This window comes from Fusarium coffeatum (assembly GCF_003316985.1).
Source record: "Fusarium coffeatum strain FIESC_28 chromosome Unknown BRIP53273_contig_178, whole genome shotgun sequence".
NCBI classification, from domain to species: domain Eukaryota; kingdom Fungi; phylum Ascomycota; class Sordariomycetes; order Hypocreales; family Nectriaceae; genus Fusarium; species Fusarium coffeatum.
The window spans coordinates 15,394-31,784 of NW_022157971.1; the positions used below are offsets into that span (position 1 = coordinate 15,394).

The following is a 16,391-nucleotide window of genomic DNA, read 5'->3' on the forward strand; positions in this document are numbered from 1 at the left end:
GACCTTGTTCTGTTTCCTGCTGAGAGAGAAAGAGTGCTCTGTCGCACTGTATTATACTGTACTGTACCATACTGTACCCGTGCCTCGGAGAACGTCATCTGCACTTGTCTCCACGCGCAATAAGCAGCGACACACCCACGACACCCAGTCCCAAGCCAAACCAGACACACACCCACAGCAGAGTAGCACAGACGCCACCCTTTTACAGATTGGGGAATCCTGCAACCTGGAAAATCAGCCGCCTTTCTACTCCTCTTCTAGCCTCTCCTCAAAAGCCCTGTCCGGCCCGGCCCTGCATCTCACTTTCACTCATATCCCATTGATCCATATCAAAGCTCGCTCGTCCGTCTACTTTTGAGATTCTTTCTCTTAAAGAACAACCTCTATCTTTTTATAGCATTTGACGATGTTTGTCTCGCTGTTATAGCACCACCGTCCTCAGGGACGCATTTAAGACTCTTATAAGTTGCAGCACAGCTTGAGCGACTATTACCTACCAACCATACGATACCTTCACCACTTATACGCCTTCTCACCAAATTCACCTTTCTTCAGCGACCGTGCTTTGGAACTTCATCATAATCTCCTGATCATCATTGGAATACAACTTCCTTATTTGGACCTTACGACTTGACCCCCACTCTCAAACCACGCATTTCCCAAGTTCCAATACTCTATATACCACAATGAACACCATGACCACAAATCCAGATACACCCTGGGTGGCCCATGGCTCAGAAGAATTCGAGGAGGTCGACGAACCACCTGAACTAAACTTCAAGAAGCAACAGTTTACTGCCAACGATTTCCAGCGAACTTCTATTCGACCTTCAACCGAGAAGTCCTCCTTGTTGACCAAGGCGATCAATGGAAACTCGGATGACGACCTGTACACTCCTCAGAACACCACTCACACCCAACAGCGACGCCGCTCTCTCGTCAGCAACGTTAGCTTCGCCTCGACCGCCGACCTCACCAGTGATACTGGCTTCACCAGCCCTTCTCGACCAAGCACCCCGAGCCCACCTCTTCCCGAAATGGCCATGCTTCGTCTTCACCACGACCGCGCTCCTGAGTCAACTCAGGCTTCTCTTCTCGATGCTGCTGTGAAGTTGCAGCAAGCTAAGCCCGAGGAGCCCAAGAAGCGATGCATTCAGTTTGCATGCGGTGGCAAGCCTGCTGCCCCAGCTCAAGCCCCAGCGCAGCCACCTCGCTCCCAGCCCATGGCTAAGGCCCCTTCTGCCCAGGAAGCCCCTCGCAAGTCTTGTATCAAGTTTGCATGCCCACCTCGACCTGCGTCAACTCAAAACACTCCTCCCCGCTACACGGAGATCAGCACTGGCCGCAAGGACGCTACTCCCAAGGCATCCCCATCTACTCCTAAGCGAACTTCCGCCTTGTCTGCTGCCCCTCGACAAATTACCCCTCGCCGTCAATCCGTGTCGCGTCCCAAGTTCCTCCGGGCCGACTCTTCTGACCTCGCTACGGATAGCTCTCAGTTCCACGAGTTTGCCAGTGGTATCACCCGTGAGGATGACTGGATTCGACGGGACAGCAATGCTGTTGGAGTCAAGTTGACCATCAACGACACCCTGACCAAGGAGAACAACATCCGACGGTTGGCTACCGAGGCAGAGCAAGAGGCCGAGGAAGAAGATGAGCTCGACGAAGAGGATGCTGATGCCGATGAGGACGACGACGACGATGAGGAGGAAGATGAGGATGAGGACGAACTCGACGTTGACCTCGACGAGGATGACGATGAAGACGAAGACGACGAGGACGATGACTCCGACGGTTACCACACCGACGAAGAGACTGGATTCGCCGACTCTGATGACGATGATGACGACGATGACATGCGTCTTTGGACTCCTGGTGCCAAGTCTGTCGTTCACATTGGATCTGGTGCCACTATGATGCGTCGGCCCTCCCTTCATGAGATGCAGTCCGATTCTTCAATTGCTACCGTCAACAGCCAGCGAGTCAAGCGCCGTACCAAGAACGTTAGATACGCTGAGGAGACCCCCGATCTTCCCGATAGCACTGACTTTGTGTGTGGTACTCTGGATGAAGACCGTCCTCTCGAGGAAGCGTACCTTTCATGCCTCGCAGCTCGCCGAAATGAGAAGCTCCGTGTCATTCCTCAAGACATTGACCCTAGCTTCCCAGCTTCCGAGCCTGAGGAGGAGAACGATGGCGAGATCTTCAACCCCGTTCACCACGAAAGTGACGCCGATGAGTTCTTCGGTGAGATGGAAGACTTACACCAGGACCGTGACCGCTCTCGCCGCCGACGCAAGAGCGAGCATGCCTCCCCCAAGCGATTCCGCTCTCCACCTCCCAAGCGTCTTCACTCGCCTCCTCCCAAGGCACGAGCCCGATCGCCTAAGCCTCTCTTCAACCGTCAATCACCTCGCAGAGCGAAGTCCCCCGCTCCCATGCGCAAGCCTATCACTACCCCCCTTGGATCTCCTCGCTGCGGCCAAGTCAACTTCAACCTTGCTGGCCGCCCCGGTCTCACCCAAACCAAGTCCCTGCCCCGTGGTGGCGCCATGTGTCACCAGCGAAAGCACCCCCGAAACAAGATGACCCACGATAACGATACTCATATCCGTGGTGCCATTGACATCACCAAGGGCTTGGAGAGCAAGCGTCAGCGCCGCAAGGAGAAGTTCCACCAGAAGTACTGCAACCGCGCTCGCCGTGGTAAGATTCCCGAGCCCAAACCCGTTCCCGGTCGTGGTACCGAACGTATGCGAGAGCTCGGCCTTCTGATGGCTGGAAAGAAGGACCAAACCAACTACGTCCTTTCCATCTAAGCACGTTTCTTTGCCTTTTCATTTGCATAAGAACATCATTGCTTTTCACTAGACTGCGAGACATGTCACGACGAAGATGATACATCTTACACGATTTTAACTTGATGACTACAACATGTCCTTTCTCAACACACATCTCGGCTAGGTCTCCGAGATTGTTGTTTTCTGTATATACCCATAATCGACCCCTTGGATGCTCGGTATCAGCCGAGATCCGGTACATATTTTTTCATTTTTCTTTTGTCAAACTGCATAAAGCGGCCGGACAACGCTCGCTATTGGCGGAGGAGCCATTTTTGCACTGCTTGGATACCCGATACAGCATATTGGTATTTCGAGGTTACTTGCTCGGCGTTGGATGAGAGGCTATCATGACATGCATCAATTTTTTTTTATAGCAGATATCAATAACGAAGATGATTATCTCTGCAATTGTTTTGCGCCTTCCTGTGAATTTCTCTAATTGTGACTTTTGTTAAATGATAGACATTCATGTTGAAGACCGCTGAACGTAGTGGTTGTTTTGGCTGTCAAACTAACCCTGGGATCACAGTAAACTTGACTCTTCCGGCAGAATGCATGAAGTGCTTCAACCGCTTGACATTGTTTCATAGAGGCTGTTAAAGTTGGATATGTACTGATGTTTTGAACACTGAGGTTTAGTCTCATGGTTTGTGCCTCTTGGGATAGCTTTGGTGGATTGATATCAACTAAACGAATACGTTAATCACAACGGTGCTACAGTTGAGACGAACGTAGAAAGCCAAAAAGAAGAAATGATAAGATCGATATGGAACAAATGTGTCACTGTGAACATGAACACAATTATGATCTCACAGTCATAGACCTATTATGTCTTCTTTGCTTCATCGTCAATAAGCCACAGACTTAGAGAAGTGTACAGCGTGACATGTCACCATGATGAATGCCTGGTATATCAGGCACCACCACCACCCTTCTTGCCAGCTTTGATCAATGTAACGCCTCCTACCCAATCCACCCAGCTACTACAATCAACGACGCCAACGATAACGACACCCGACTCTTTTCTCTTGTGCATTATAAACAACCACGCCTTTTTATTCGAACTAATACTAATACATCGTCATTATGTGGATCGTCAACTGGTGTATGTATTTGCTCGCAATGTACCGCTTGCGACTTATTGAATGGATGGGCTGACACGTGCTGCGTATAGTCTACGATGTGCTGTCCTCCTTGGGACTGCTTAACAAGCACGCAAAGCTGCTTTTCCTTGGTCTTGACAACGCCGGAAAGACCACTCTTCTTCACATGTTGAAGGTGCGTCGACATTATAATGCTGCCATGCTGGATAGATTCTACTCGACTGGATTGCTTGATAGCGGTGGCGGCTCTCGGAGGATTGAAGACTGACAAAGGATATACAGAACGACCGTGTTGCCATTCTCCAGCCCACTCTTCACCCCAGTAAGATTCCCTTTGAAGGAACTACGATAGACCTGTACTAATGTATTGCAGCATCTGAGGAGCTTGCCATCGGCAACGTCCGCTTCACCACTTTCGATCTCGGTGGCCATCAACAGGGTACGTGAAATACCATCACCTTCGGCCCTCAAGATAGTTATCTAACATTTTCAACAGCCCGACGTATCTGGCGCGATTACTTCCCCGAGGTCAACGGTGTCGTCTTCCTCGTCGACGCCAAGGACCACGAACGATTCGCCGAGGCCAAGGCCGAGCTTGACGCCCTTCTCTCTATGGAAGAGCTCTCCAAGGTTCCCTTCGTTATTCTCGGCAACAAGATCGACCACCCCGATGCCATCTCCGAGGATGAGATGCGACACCAGCTCGGCCTCTACCAGACAACCGGTAAGGGCAAGGTCCAGCTCGAGGGCATCCGACCTATCGAGCTCTTCATGTGCTCAGTGGTGATGCGACAAGGTTACGGTGATGGTATACGCTGGTTGTCGCAGTACGTTTAAGGGAGATCAGAAGGGGAAGTGGGGAGCTAGAGAACATACCTTACGTTACGTCCTGATGGTTAGGAGAAAGAGGATACGTGACTATCCAGTGTTTTTGAGATTCAGAATTCTCCGTTAGGCGAATATCGGCCGTGCAATTGAACTACAATTTCTTGCTACGCATTTAAGGGGACCCTGACTCTCGAAATGTGTTCTCCGTGATGGAAAAAATTGACCCCTGGTGGTGTTTGTGCTAGGATACGTGCAAGGGGCAATTTTAGGGATCTAGAACGGACGCTCATGAACGATGATAAGCGGCGAGGGATATATCATGATGCACGATGTAACAGCCCCAACGTCACCTAAAGGAGAAGGTAAGAGCATTTATGGAAAGATGTTAGGCATAGTATCTCATGACAAGAGTCTGTGGGCTCATTTGATTACTGTAGGTGGTGATACCAGGTGTTCGATTGAAGCCTCGGTTCGCCAAGACGGACTGGTATGGAGCCCGCGGTCCTGGTACCCCGTACCATTTTCCCCAACGGAATCTACGTCATGTTACTAGAATCGTCACAAGGCAACCCAACAGAGAGTTACTTTCTGATCATAATAATCAATTACTCCCTTAACCCGTAACAACATCTCACGACTTTTTTGACCTCAGCTTATTTTCAACTTTCCGTCAGCAATGGGTTAGAGACCATATGCATCATTAAACTCGTTCGCAATGTCGTCGTCATCATATTCCTCATTGCTCCCACGCGATCCCGTCTACGGATTTCCACCAGAAGCTTTTGACACCTCCCTTCTTCCAGATGTCGACACGGAATTCGTCGATGCGCAAGATTTAGAAGCCTTTGAGAAGGCGCTTCAAGCTCCAGATCCACTACAAAGTCCTTCCGACGAGAACGGCGCCCGGTCGCCGCGCAGTCCTAGTTCGTTCAGCGTGACAAAGAGAGATTCGCAGGTTGGATCTGGTCTTGCTGACGACGTCGCTGCTGTCGCCTCGGCCGCTGACGCTGCTTCCGGATCTCTCCCCGTTCCTCAGCACTCTGGTCAAGGAACATTTATCACAGCGCAAAACGATTGGGCTCCCGTTAATGAAAAGGTGTATCGTCATCGAAGAGGCTCCAAGCGAAATAAGCGAAAACGTCGAGATGGAAAGGGGGCTGTTGAAGGACTTTTAGGAACACGAACCAAGGACGAGACTCGAGAAGGATATCTATATCAAGTTTCGAAATGGCCGCTACTGCTTTTCGTGTTCGCATGGCTGGGCGGGCTTGCCGCCATGTATCTGTCCACAAGACTCTATATCTGGGTCTACGAGCACTTCTTTACATGGCGAGGCCAGCGCGAACGGCTTCGGCGTAATCTACGAAATGCTTCAAAGTACGAGGACTGGGTAGCAGCGGCTAAGGAGCTGGACACATACCTGGGCCGACAAACGTGGAGGGAAGAGAACGATTTCGCATACTACGACTCAAAGACTGTTCGACGGGTATGGGAACAGATGAAGAAGACAAGGCAGCGCGCTGAAGAACAGGAGAGTAGGGGCGAGAAGAGTGACGGTGGTAAGGCAGTAGGAGATCTCAAAGCCTTGATTGAGGCTTGCGTGAAGAACAACTTCGTTGGTATTGAGAATGCAAGGTTGTACAGTCAGACTTACTTCGGAACCAAGAACCTGGTGCAGAATTTCCTCGACGAAGGTGAGTTTCCACAACTATTGCCTCTTGCGGTGATAATTTCTAACATAATACAGAGGAGAAATGCATCAAGTTTCTGGCTAGCACCAAACAGCTGGAGATTGAGCAGAAGCGAGTCCTGTTCAAGCACGTTTATGCCAACTATGGAAGAACTGCGCTCTGTCTATCTGGCGGTGCAGCTTTCGCTTACTACCATGTTGGCGTCGTTCGAGCACTATTGGATGCGAACTTACTGCCCGACGTCATTACTGGTACCAGTGGTGGCGCTTTAGTTGCTGCGCTGGTAGCTACTCGAACGAACGAGGAGCTCGAACAACTTCTTGTCCCGGCCCTCTCAGAACGCATCAATGCCTGTCGCGAATCTATTACTACCTGGTTCCCACGATGGTGGAAGACTGGTGCTCGATTTGATTCTGTTGATTGGGCACGACGATGCGGTTGGTGGACGCATGGTTCCTTGACGTTCCGAGAGGCCTATGAGCGAACAGGCCGTATTCTCAACGTAACCTGTGTTCCAGCCGATCCTCACTCGCCAACTATTCTCTGTAACTATTTGACAAGTCCCGATTGTGTCATCTGGTCTGCGGTACTTGCCTCTGCCGCCGTTCCTGGTATTCTCAATCCCGTTGTCCTCATGATGAAGACGCGGGACGGAACTCTGGAGCCATACTCCTTTGGACACAAGTGGAAGGACGGCAGTCTGCGAACAGATATCCCCATCAAGGCATTAAACACACACTTCAACGTCAACTTTACTATTGTCAGCCAGGTCAACCCCCATATTAACCTTTTCTTCTTTTCTTCTCGAGGTTCAGTCGGCCACCCAGTAACACATCGTAAGGGACGTGGATGGCGAGGTGGCTACCTCATGTCAGCATTTGAGCACTATCTGAAGTTGGATATGAACAAGTGGCTCAAGTTTATCCGCCATGCGGAGTTACTGCCACGACCCCTTGGCCAAGATTGGAGTCAGCTTTGGCTGCAGCAGTTCAGTGGAACCATTACTATTTGGCCCAAGTCACGAGTTTCAGACTTCTGGCATATTCTGACTGATCCCGACCCGCATCGACTGTCGCACATGATCCATGAAGGAAAGCAGAGTGCTTTCCCCAAGCTCAAGTTTATTGAGAACCGACTCAAGATTGAGCGTTTGGTTGAACAAGGACGCACAGACTCACGTCCATGGGTGCGCCGAGGCAGTATCCAAACTATTCTGAGTGAAGAGGATCTCCGAAGCATTCTCGTTGAAGAGATGGAGAATGGCGTAACCACGGAGGAGGAGACAGACGGCGATGACCTCAGCGCCAATGGCCTCGGTATGAGTACACTGGACGATGGTCCTATTTACGAAGAGCCGAAGGAGAAGAGCGATTCAGAAGGAAGTGGTTAGGTTAAATGAATCGTTCGTTGTATTAGAGAAGCATGCATCATACAGTATGTCGCTTTACAGCACAGTTGCTAATTATCTTTGGGATTCTTATAGTAAGGTTGGTTTGGGTGGAATCAGTAGATCGTTACCAGCGTCTTTAGTCTAAATCAAGCGTTTCATTTGTCAATCTAAATATACTTCTTTTCTCGATAACCTAAGCCTTGGCCTTGATACGAATGAGTGTTCGTAAAGAATCAACTGCTCTTAAAACATACCTAGACAGGTGGGTGTCAAAAGAAATGTCCTCCAAGACTTAGGCTACAGAAATAAAGTAACCTAGATGCTAGCCTAAGCTGGCGTAAGGTGATCAAGTTATTTCGTCTCTTATGTCCTCGAGGGCCAATTCTTATGACACCCTGAGGCTAGACTCGGAAATAGAGTTGTTGGCTGGCGCTAGAAGCTGATAGATTGATTTACAGTGCAGGGCTGAGTGCGCTAAAGAACAGTGGCTGGACGCTGTTCTGGCCGGGTCGCTCTTTCTAAAATTGACCCCTGCACTGAAACTGTGAACACCGTGGCGCGTACGGAAGGAGCCAGTAAGTCCAGACGGCAAGTGGGGAGTGACAGATAATCCGATTACCGGCAGCCGTCAACCCGCTCCAGTTCTACTATGGTGGGTGCTCTGACCTAACCTCCATGGCAAATGCGCTGCGTGGCCGTAACTAAACGACAGTTCGACACGACACTTTCTTCTCTTCTCACCCACCCTCAAACAACCCATTCCGCTGTCCTTTGAAAATACACTCTTTTGGGGCAGAGAGTTTGTTCGCGGTGTTGCAAAGAGTTTAGGTTTTCTATTCTCTTTTGTTCTTTCCAGCGGATTTGTGTGTCTTTATTTCCCAACTTCCGTACTATCATACATCGCCTCAGTTGTGGGCTACGTTTCCTTTCAAGTTTTATACCAGAGTAGCCCTGGGGCTCTCTATAACCCGTCAAGATGAGTTCAGACTACTCTTACGACAATGAGGTAAGGAACATACAACGACTGCGCTTCAATGTCTTGCTAATGCTACAAATAGGGTCAATTCTTCCCCTTCTTCATCCTCACACTTACCGGCCTCGTTACTGTTCCCCTTACCTACACACTCCTCCGTCCGAGCCGCGACGATGATGCGCTAGCGCCACGTATCAAGACCGACTATAAGCCAGACAATGCGGCTACAGTCGAGTCGATCAAGACAGCGCGAAAGCGCAGCCAGTGGAGGGTCAAGCGGTTCATTTTCGTGGTGATCGGCTGGGCCATCATGGCTGGCATGGGTTACCTCATTGTGGTCACCCAGCGAACTGTTCCTAAGCTTTGGAACCCTTACGATATTCTTGGCATCTCAGAGGTGAGCCCCGCGACAACTTCAGGACTCCAAATACATGATGCTAATGCCAACTGCTAGTCCCTCAGTGAAAAGCAAATCAAGTCGCACTACAAGCGACTGTCCCTCAAGTTCCACCCCGATAAGGTTCGACCTGACGCTGCCAAGAACGAGACTGTCGAATCCCTCAACGATTTCTACGTCGAACTCACCAAGGCTTACCAAGCCCTCACTGACGAGGACGTCCGCAACAACTACATTCAGTACGGCCACCCCGATGGAAAGCAGAGCTTCAGTATGGGCATCGCCCTCCCCCAGTTTATTGTTTCGGATGGTGCCGGCAAGTACGTTGTTCTCATGTACACCCTGCTTCTTGGAGTTCTCCTGCCCTGGCTCGTTGGATCCTGGTGGTACGGCACAATGAGAATGTCCAAGGAAGGTGTCCTGATGGAGAGCGCCAACAACCTGTTCCGACAATACGACGACGAGATCGAAGAAGGCGGCATCATTACTGCCCTCAGTGTTGGAAAGGAGTTCGAGGACGTTGTTAAGGGCGACAAGATTGAGACAGCGCTTTCTAAGATTGAGTCACGAATCACCGCCGATAGCGATTGTCAACCCACCGCTTCTGGCATGTCGATCAAGGACAAGGAGGCTCTCCAGGATCTCGATAACGGTGCGCGACGAAAGGCTCTCGCTCTCCTCTGGGCTTACCTTGGCCGTGTTGAGCTCGATGATCCCACTCTTACCAAGGCAAAATTCCAGGTTGGCCCTATCGCCCGTGCTCTTAACCAATCCTTCAACGCTATCACCCTGGCTTACGGCAACATCGGTCCCATCGCCAACTCGTTCTACACCAGCCAAAACCTGGTTCAGGCGGTTGCACCCCACGCTTCTCCTCTTCTTCAGCTTCCCCATGTCACCCCTGAGATCGCCAGCAAGATTGAGGGCGAATCCAAGACTCACATGGCCGTCCACCGTTTCATGGATCGACCCGATGCTCAGCGCAGACAGATGGCTATTGGCGAGGGTCTCCTGACCGAGGAGCAGTACGAGACTGCCATCGGTGTCGCTAAGCAGATTCCCTTCTTCCGTGTGTGCCGTGCTTTCTTCAAGGTTACTGGCGAGCGCTTCATCATTCCTTCTTCGCTTGTTTCTCTGGTCATCAAGGGTCGTTTCATTCCTCCCGGTACTGACGACGTTCCCGGCGTCAATGAACTCGATCTCGAGGATGTTGATCCCGCCGAGGATGATATTGACGCTATCAACGGTCGCAAGAAGAAGACTATCAAGGGCCCTGACGGCAAGCTCATCCCAATTGAGGAAGAGTCCATCCTCCCCCCTCTGACCCACGCCCCCTACTACGCCCGCGACCACTCTCCCCAATGGCACGCCTTCCTCAGTGACTCCAAGCAGGGCAAGATGGCTGTTCCTCCTTTCCACTTCGCCAAGTTCGACCAGCCTATTATTGATGACGAGGGCAAGCCCACTTTCAACATGCAGACTCTCAAGGCCCAATTCGCTGCTCCCCCTCAAGCTGGACACTACACCTTCGTTCTGCACGTTATTTGCGATGCTTACGTTGGTTTCGACACCAAGATGGAGGTGACACTTGTCGTTGAGGAGGCTAGTAAGGCGGCAGAGATGCAAGCCGAGGATGACATCAGTGAGCCTGAAGAGGGTAAGTTGCAATCGCATTCTAAGTCAGATAACTGTGCTAACTATTTTTCAGATTCTCTCGCTGGACAGATGCACCAGCTTAAGACTGGAGAGGCTCCCAAACCTAAGACTCGCAGAAAGGATTCTGACGACTCAGAAGATGAGAGTGGCACAGATGAAGAGGAGGATGACGATACCAGCGCAACAAATACAGATACCGAGGACGAGTCATAGACTGGCTCAGGTCTTTGATTTATGGATATAAAAGAACCGTAATCAATATTTCATGAACGAATTGTGTCAACTCTCGAGCATGATGCGTGTATACGGAAACGACTAATCCTTGTGTATGTATGTATTGGAAAATGGGAATAACAGAGGAAGATGATAACCCTTCGGTTTTGGGCATATGTTTCTAAGCCTAGAAACAGGTTGGGAGTTTTAGGTGTTAGTTACCTTGGGGCACAAACGTATATAAGCTTGGTGTGCTCGTTTCTCAATTCACTTAAATTATGTCCATGTTCAACCTGAAACTAGCTTTTGAGACTAAATACCTGAAGTTCATCTTACAGCACAAACAAGTTAACAGAGCAACAAACGTGATCCATGCGCCCGAATTACCATCCTTTATATCGATCAACTTGGTGCCTGTGAGGCGCGCTTCTTGTTTCCACGCATTATTTACAGAATCCTTGTTCTTCCACAATACCAGGACCTTGCGAGCATATAATATATAAAAGTTTCAACGACGCAAGTCCAGCTTTCGTCACGCACCCGGATTTTCTCAACACACTCTTACACCGCAGACCTCGACGCCCTTGCCTTCGATGCGAGCGGATCGTTCAAAGTACTTGATTGACAGTTCGCGAATGAAGAGGGCGTCAGCATCGCTCCAAACGTCAAGACCCATGCTCTCCACAGCGTGGCTGTCTACACGAATGGCGTCTGCGTCATCGGGTCCGAGGTCAGAATCTGAGGGGCGAAGTGGTGTTCTTTCACCAGAGGCTTGTGATAGACCCTCATCGTCGTCATCTTGGTCAGTGTAGGGCTCATCCTGGCTGTCAGCTAGATCGGCTAGTACAGATAGTATTTGTGTTGTCAGGCGGTGGAAGTAGGCGATGATGGCGAGCTCAAACTGGGCCTCGCCCGAATCATCAGGGGCATGGCGACTGGCGTTCAGAGAACCAAGTGAGTCAGATAGCTGCCCGGAACGAGAGCCAGGACGAGGCATGGTCATGGACGATGGGCCAAAGTCCGCGAGTAGAGAAGCATCATGGGTTGCTTCTTCTTGCTGTTCCGAGCGTAATTGTTCACCAGCGCTGGCCCACCACATATAGCCATTGTAGGCAAAAGCTGCCCAGGTCAGGGGCTCAACGACCTTTTCGACTGCATCGTCTCGTGGGTCACGGACAATGTGGTTTGAGTGAGTAGAGACCCTGCGTGTGAAACGCTCTTCTTCGGGCGATTCTGGGACCGTGCTAGGTGTCTGGTTGGTAGCCGCAAGACGAGAAAGACCGTTCTTCAGAGAAGTAAAGCGTCGGAGATCTCGCTGAGTAGCCTTGATCGGTTGTCCACGAGGACATTCCACCACGGGCCAAACCCTTTCTGTAGCATTAGATGAGTAGTCAGGGGGCAGAGTGATCAGCATATCCCATAGTGTATCCTTCATGGCAAGGATGCTGTCAGTAGTACATGCGATCCAACCCGAACCTGATTCATCATCTATCACATCCTCGTCATTCTGTTTTCTCTTGGAAGCTTCAAAATCGTCCATGAGGAAGGGGATGTCGTGAACACCAATGGAGAAGAGTGGTCTCAGACGTTGTGTTGAGGCTGAGGTAGGGAGTATATCGGTAACAGACAGGGGTATGTTGGAAAGAACAGACAGATTATATACTGAGAAATACTTTAGCAAAAGACCGTATGAGCAAAGTATGCAACTTACCAAAATCACAAACTTCATGAACTGGAGCATGGCACGATATTAGAATACGCTTCCGCAGCAATGCGGCGCGATGTATGGGAAAGATGAGAGGACCAAATTTGTCCAAGAGACTGGTCAAACTCCAGGCAGGGTGGTATGGCGAGAGCTTGTTTCCAGGTTGTGTTAGAGCGGCGCCATCAGAAGCAGATCGGTTGCGGTTATGGGTCTTGCGTTGAAATGGTTGTGAGATGAGAGATGGAGAGCTCACGGGGGTCTCTCCTGACAGACAACGGTTGCCGTTGCTGGCCTTTTCGCGGTTTGCAACCCAGTATTCCTCGAGGATGCTCGTGTTCTTGCGATCTTCTGCCAGCTTTCTATACAAGACGTCAGCCAAGTCCAACTGCGCATGGGTTGATTGATACGTACGCAGCCATTTCCTTCAATCCTTCAGCATGTCTCCAAGCGCGACCCAAACGACCATAGCTCAGGGGGACCAAAACTCCAACTGCAAACATCCTCGCATTTCGTGCCTCCTCCTCATCGCAAGGCATGTTGACAAAGGCGCTGAGGCCGGCATGAACGCTATCGTGGACGAAGTAGATGAGGTCTTCCGAGACAGTATGCAATCCAGAAGGAAGTGACTTGTACTCGACGAGACCTTCGAGGTCAATGCCTGGTGCATTTTGTTTCCAGAGAATTGTATATCCGGCCTTGACGTCGAAGTGAATAAGGAAGAGAGCATCGATAGGAGGACGGTCGGTAGGCTGGTTGGTAGGCATACGGACGGAAAGCGAGGGTTGACCTCGGCGAGAGGAAGCCATGGTGATTGGATTATCGCGAGACGCGCATTATATGTCGACTGAATAATTGAGTGCGCGCGAACAAGCGAGCGCTTGAGTCGAGGGTTTGTGAGGGGAACAGGTGAAAGATAGAATGTGATAAGTGATAGCACGCAAGCGAGAAGCGAATTGGAGCAATAGGCGAGTTGAGTTCAAAGATAGACGATGGGAGGTTCAGGGGATCTGATGAAGCTGTATTATTATATTGAGAGATAGAGCGAAAGCCAGCGATAGTCACAATGAATTGGACACAGCCCGTTGAGGTGGTGATGATGGACGTGTTGGAGTTGAGTCTGGCTTACAGTGGTTACATTAGGTGCCTACCTCTTAGGTAGACCAATAGCTCCAGGTAGCTATCGATAACATCGATTTATCATAGCATCTGATAGGCGCCCTGCACGTGATTCGATACTAGTAAAGATAGTAGATAGTTACCTATCGTTTGTTGTTTTTATTTGGATGAACCTTGATAGAATATTTTGATAGTATTTATTTTGCCATGTATGGGAAGATAATCTAATTGTCAGTTCACATGTCTCAGACTCAACTGGTTCTGTACTACATTCTGAAAAGGGTGTGCTTTGACAGTCCCGTGATGCCGGATTGAATCTGAGATGCTACCTCAGAAATATATCTGACTTGTAAAACTCCACGTAAGACTAAGCAAGTCTTATTACAAATTTCTACAATAAAACGCATTATGTATGTAATATGGGAAGGTCTTTGTTTAAAGATTCTGTCTCAGAACTACCAAGACCCAGCTCCGGTGTTTGAGTGTAAATAACCTCGATACGCATGCCTGGTCAAGGCTATCAGACAAAAGTCAACTAATAAAGTATGGCGTGTCCTGAATCGATTGTCCTGGAATTTATCATGGCCTCGATCTATAAATTAGGCGAAGTTGACTCTTGATCCAACCTTGTCATGATATGTTGCATTGAAGCGAGAGTCAAATAGTAGATAACCATTCAACAGAATGAGAAGAAAATCCCGCAAGAATAATGTTGACGTGTTTCTCTTGATGATCCGAGTAAGAATTCCATAAACAAATGCAATATAAATTCAATAAAGATACAACTTGTCTTGGCGATGCGACAGTTGGTTGTTGAATATTGCTGAGTCAAGATCCTTGTCGATATTTTTGGGGAATTCAGTTCATCCTCGGCGTCGACTTTCACAAGCCATTCAGTGCTAAACTCCCTGTGCCTGTGACATCACATCTCAACCAATCAAAGCATCCCAATCAAGACGTTCCCGTCCCCGTGTCAAGCGGCCGTTTTAATCTATTTTCCCACCATCTTTTGGATACTCGAATGATCTTGTGATGACATGATATTCCCTCATTTAGTTGTCTTATATAGGAATACCTCTTGAAAGTAGTTGATCAGAATCTATAGTCCTCTATTAAACTGTAAACTGATATTCTGTTGTATAAAGTTCCAGACTCTCATAGAAAGTTACAGACGAAAAAAAGGACCCCGCCATCACCGCAATTGACCTACTGTACCTACCCACTCAACAAACCAACCCCCCGCCAAATCCTCTCCATCCCAGCTGACCTTGTCCACTCTCTACTTCTTGACCTCTACCTCTACCTCTACCTCCCTCTCAGCTGTCTCACTATATATCTATATCTACCTATCAGCTGTCTTTACATCCTCAACTACCTACGGTACGGTACGGGACGGTATAGACAGCCGCTAAATCGCCCATCATGTCTTTCTCCAGCATCCTCACCTACTTCGCCCTCGGCTACGCTGCCTTGACCATCTTCTTCTACGCCATGTCCCTCGTCATTCCTCAAGCCGCCTTCGCCGCCCGCGCTCTCGCTTCATACATCTCGCTCCTCATTGTTGCGGCCTACGGTGTCTTTGCCTCCATCTTCCTCACTCTCATCGGCAAGCAGGGCATCGCGCAATGGGCTGTCGGTCGCTCATTTCACTACCTCATGCTTTACACCACCGGTGTTGAGTTCGTCATTGAGGATCCTGACAATGTCCTCGGAACCACGCGCCCTGCTGTCTTTGTCGGCAACCACCAGACCGAGCTCGATGTTCTCATGCTGGGAAGAATGTTCCCCAAGTACTGCAGTGTTACCGCCAAGGCTTCTCTCAAGAAGGTGCCTTTCCTCGGCCAGTTCATGTCCCTGAGCGGCTCCATCTTTATCGATCGCAAAAACAGCAAGGATGCCCGCGATGCTATGAAGGGTGCTGCGAGCGAGATCCAGTCTAAGCGACAGAGTGTATACATGTTCCCCGAGGGTACTCGAAGCTACGCCAAGGAGCCCATGCTGCTGCCTTTCAAGAAGGGCGCTTTCCATCTTGCTGTCGAAGCTGGCGTTCCCATCGTACCTTGCGTCGTCGCAAACTACAGCCACATCCTCTACCCCAAGACTTTCACCTTCAAGTCTGGAAAGATCCCTGTCAAGGGTATGTATATCGTAAGCCATTGAGCCTGCCCACAATTCTGACCGTATACAGTTCTTAAGCCTATTCCCACAAAGGGTCTCACCGCCGCCGATGTCGAGGAGCTTACCCGCACAACACGCGAAATCATGCTCAACGAACTCGTCACTGTCACAGCAAAGGCCCGTGGCCAACCTGTGGCCGTGCCAGCCTCTATCTCTAACTCAACAAGCGGCAAGAGCTCTGCCATCGATACCAATGGATCTGCGCAATAGATATGTCCTATTAAAAGCAGAAGTGCTGAAAAGAAATCCAACGAGAAAAGGAGGTGGAACATAGGAAAGTGTGCGGAATTCAGGA

The 16,391-nt window shown here is 49.8% G+C and overlaps 6 protein-coding genes across 6 annotated transcripts; 5 read left to right on the forward strand and 1 right to left on the reverse strand.

Annotated features, from left to right (window-relative positions):
* Positions 1-695: 695 nt before the first annotated feature.
* Positions 696-2,822, forward strand: FIESC28_07889 (uncharacterized protein; the record flags this gene model as incomplete). Its single annotated transcript, XM_031162029.1, has 1 exon — positions 696-2,822. One exon carries the CDS (start codon positions 696-698, stop codon positions 2,820-2,822), a length of 2,127 nt encoding a protein of 708 aa, XP_031013883.1.
* Positions 2,823-3,932: 1,110 nt separating this feature from the next.
* Positions 3,933-4,786, forward strand: FIESC28_07890 (uncharacterized protein; the record flags this gene model as incomplete). Its single annotated transcript, XM_031162030.1, has 5 exons — positions 3,933-3,951; positions 4,021-4,124; positions 4,232-4,271; positions 4,323-4,388; positions 4,446-4,786. 5 exons carry the CDS (start codon positions 3,933-3,935, stop codon positions 4,784-4,786), a joined length of 570 nt encoding a protein of 189 aa, XP_031013884.1.
* Positions 4,787-5,492: 706 nt separating this feature from the next.
* Positions 5,493-7,858, forward strand: FIESC28_07891 (uncharacterized protein; the record flags this gene model as incomplete). Its single annotated transcript, XM_031162031.1, has 2 exons — positions 5,493-6,471; positions 6,525-7,858. 2 exons carry the CDS (start codon positions 5,493-5,495, stop codon positions 7,856-7,858), a joined length of 2,313 nt encoding a protein of 770 aa, XP_031013885.1.
* Positions 7,859-8,834: 976 nt separating this feature from the next.
* On the forward strand, positions 8,835-11,097 carry FIESC28_07892 (uncharacterized protein; the record flags this gene model as incomplete). The annotated part of the gene is made up of 4 exons (XM_031162032.1): positions 8,835-8,864; positions 8,917-9,228; positions 9,286-10,885; positions 10,937-11,097. 4 exons carry the CDS (start codon positions 8,835-8,837, stop codon positions 11,095-11,097), a joined length of 2,103 nt encoding a protein of 700 aa, XP_031013886.1.
* A 550-nt stretch (positions 11,098-11,647) lies between these two features.
* FIESC28_07893 (uncharacterized protein) lies at positions 11,648-13,608 on the reverse strand (the record flags this gene model as incomplete). The annotated part of the gene is made up of 3 exons (XM_031162033.1): positions 11,648-12,759; positions 12,809-13,161; positions 13,214-13,608. 3 exons carry the CDS (start codon positions 13,606-13,608, stop codon positions 11,648-11,650), a joined length of 1,860 nt encoding a protein of 619 aa, XP_031013887.1.
* A 1,732-nt stretch (positions 13,609-15,340) lies between these two features.
* On the forward strand, positions 15,341-16,306 carry FIESC28_07894 (uncharacterized protein; the record flags this gene model as incomplete). The annotated part of the gene is made up of 2 exons (XM_031162034.1): positions 15,341-16,055; positions 16,107-16,306. The coding sequence occupies 2 exons, from the start codon at positions 15,341-15,343 to the stop codon at positions 16,304-16,306; spliced, it is 915 nt and encodes a 304-aa protein (XP_031013888.1).
* Between the last annotated feature and the right edge of the window lie 85 nt (positions 16,307-16,391).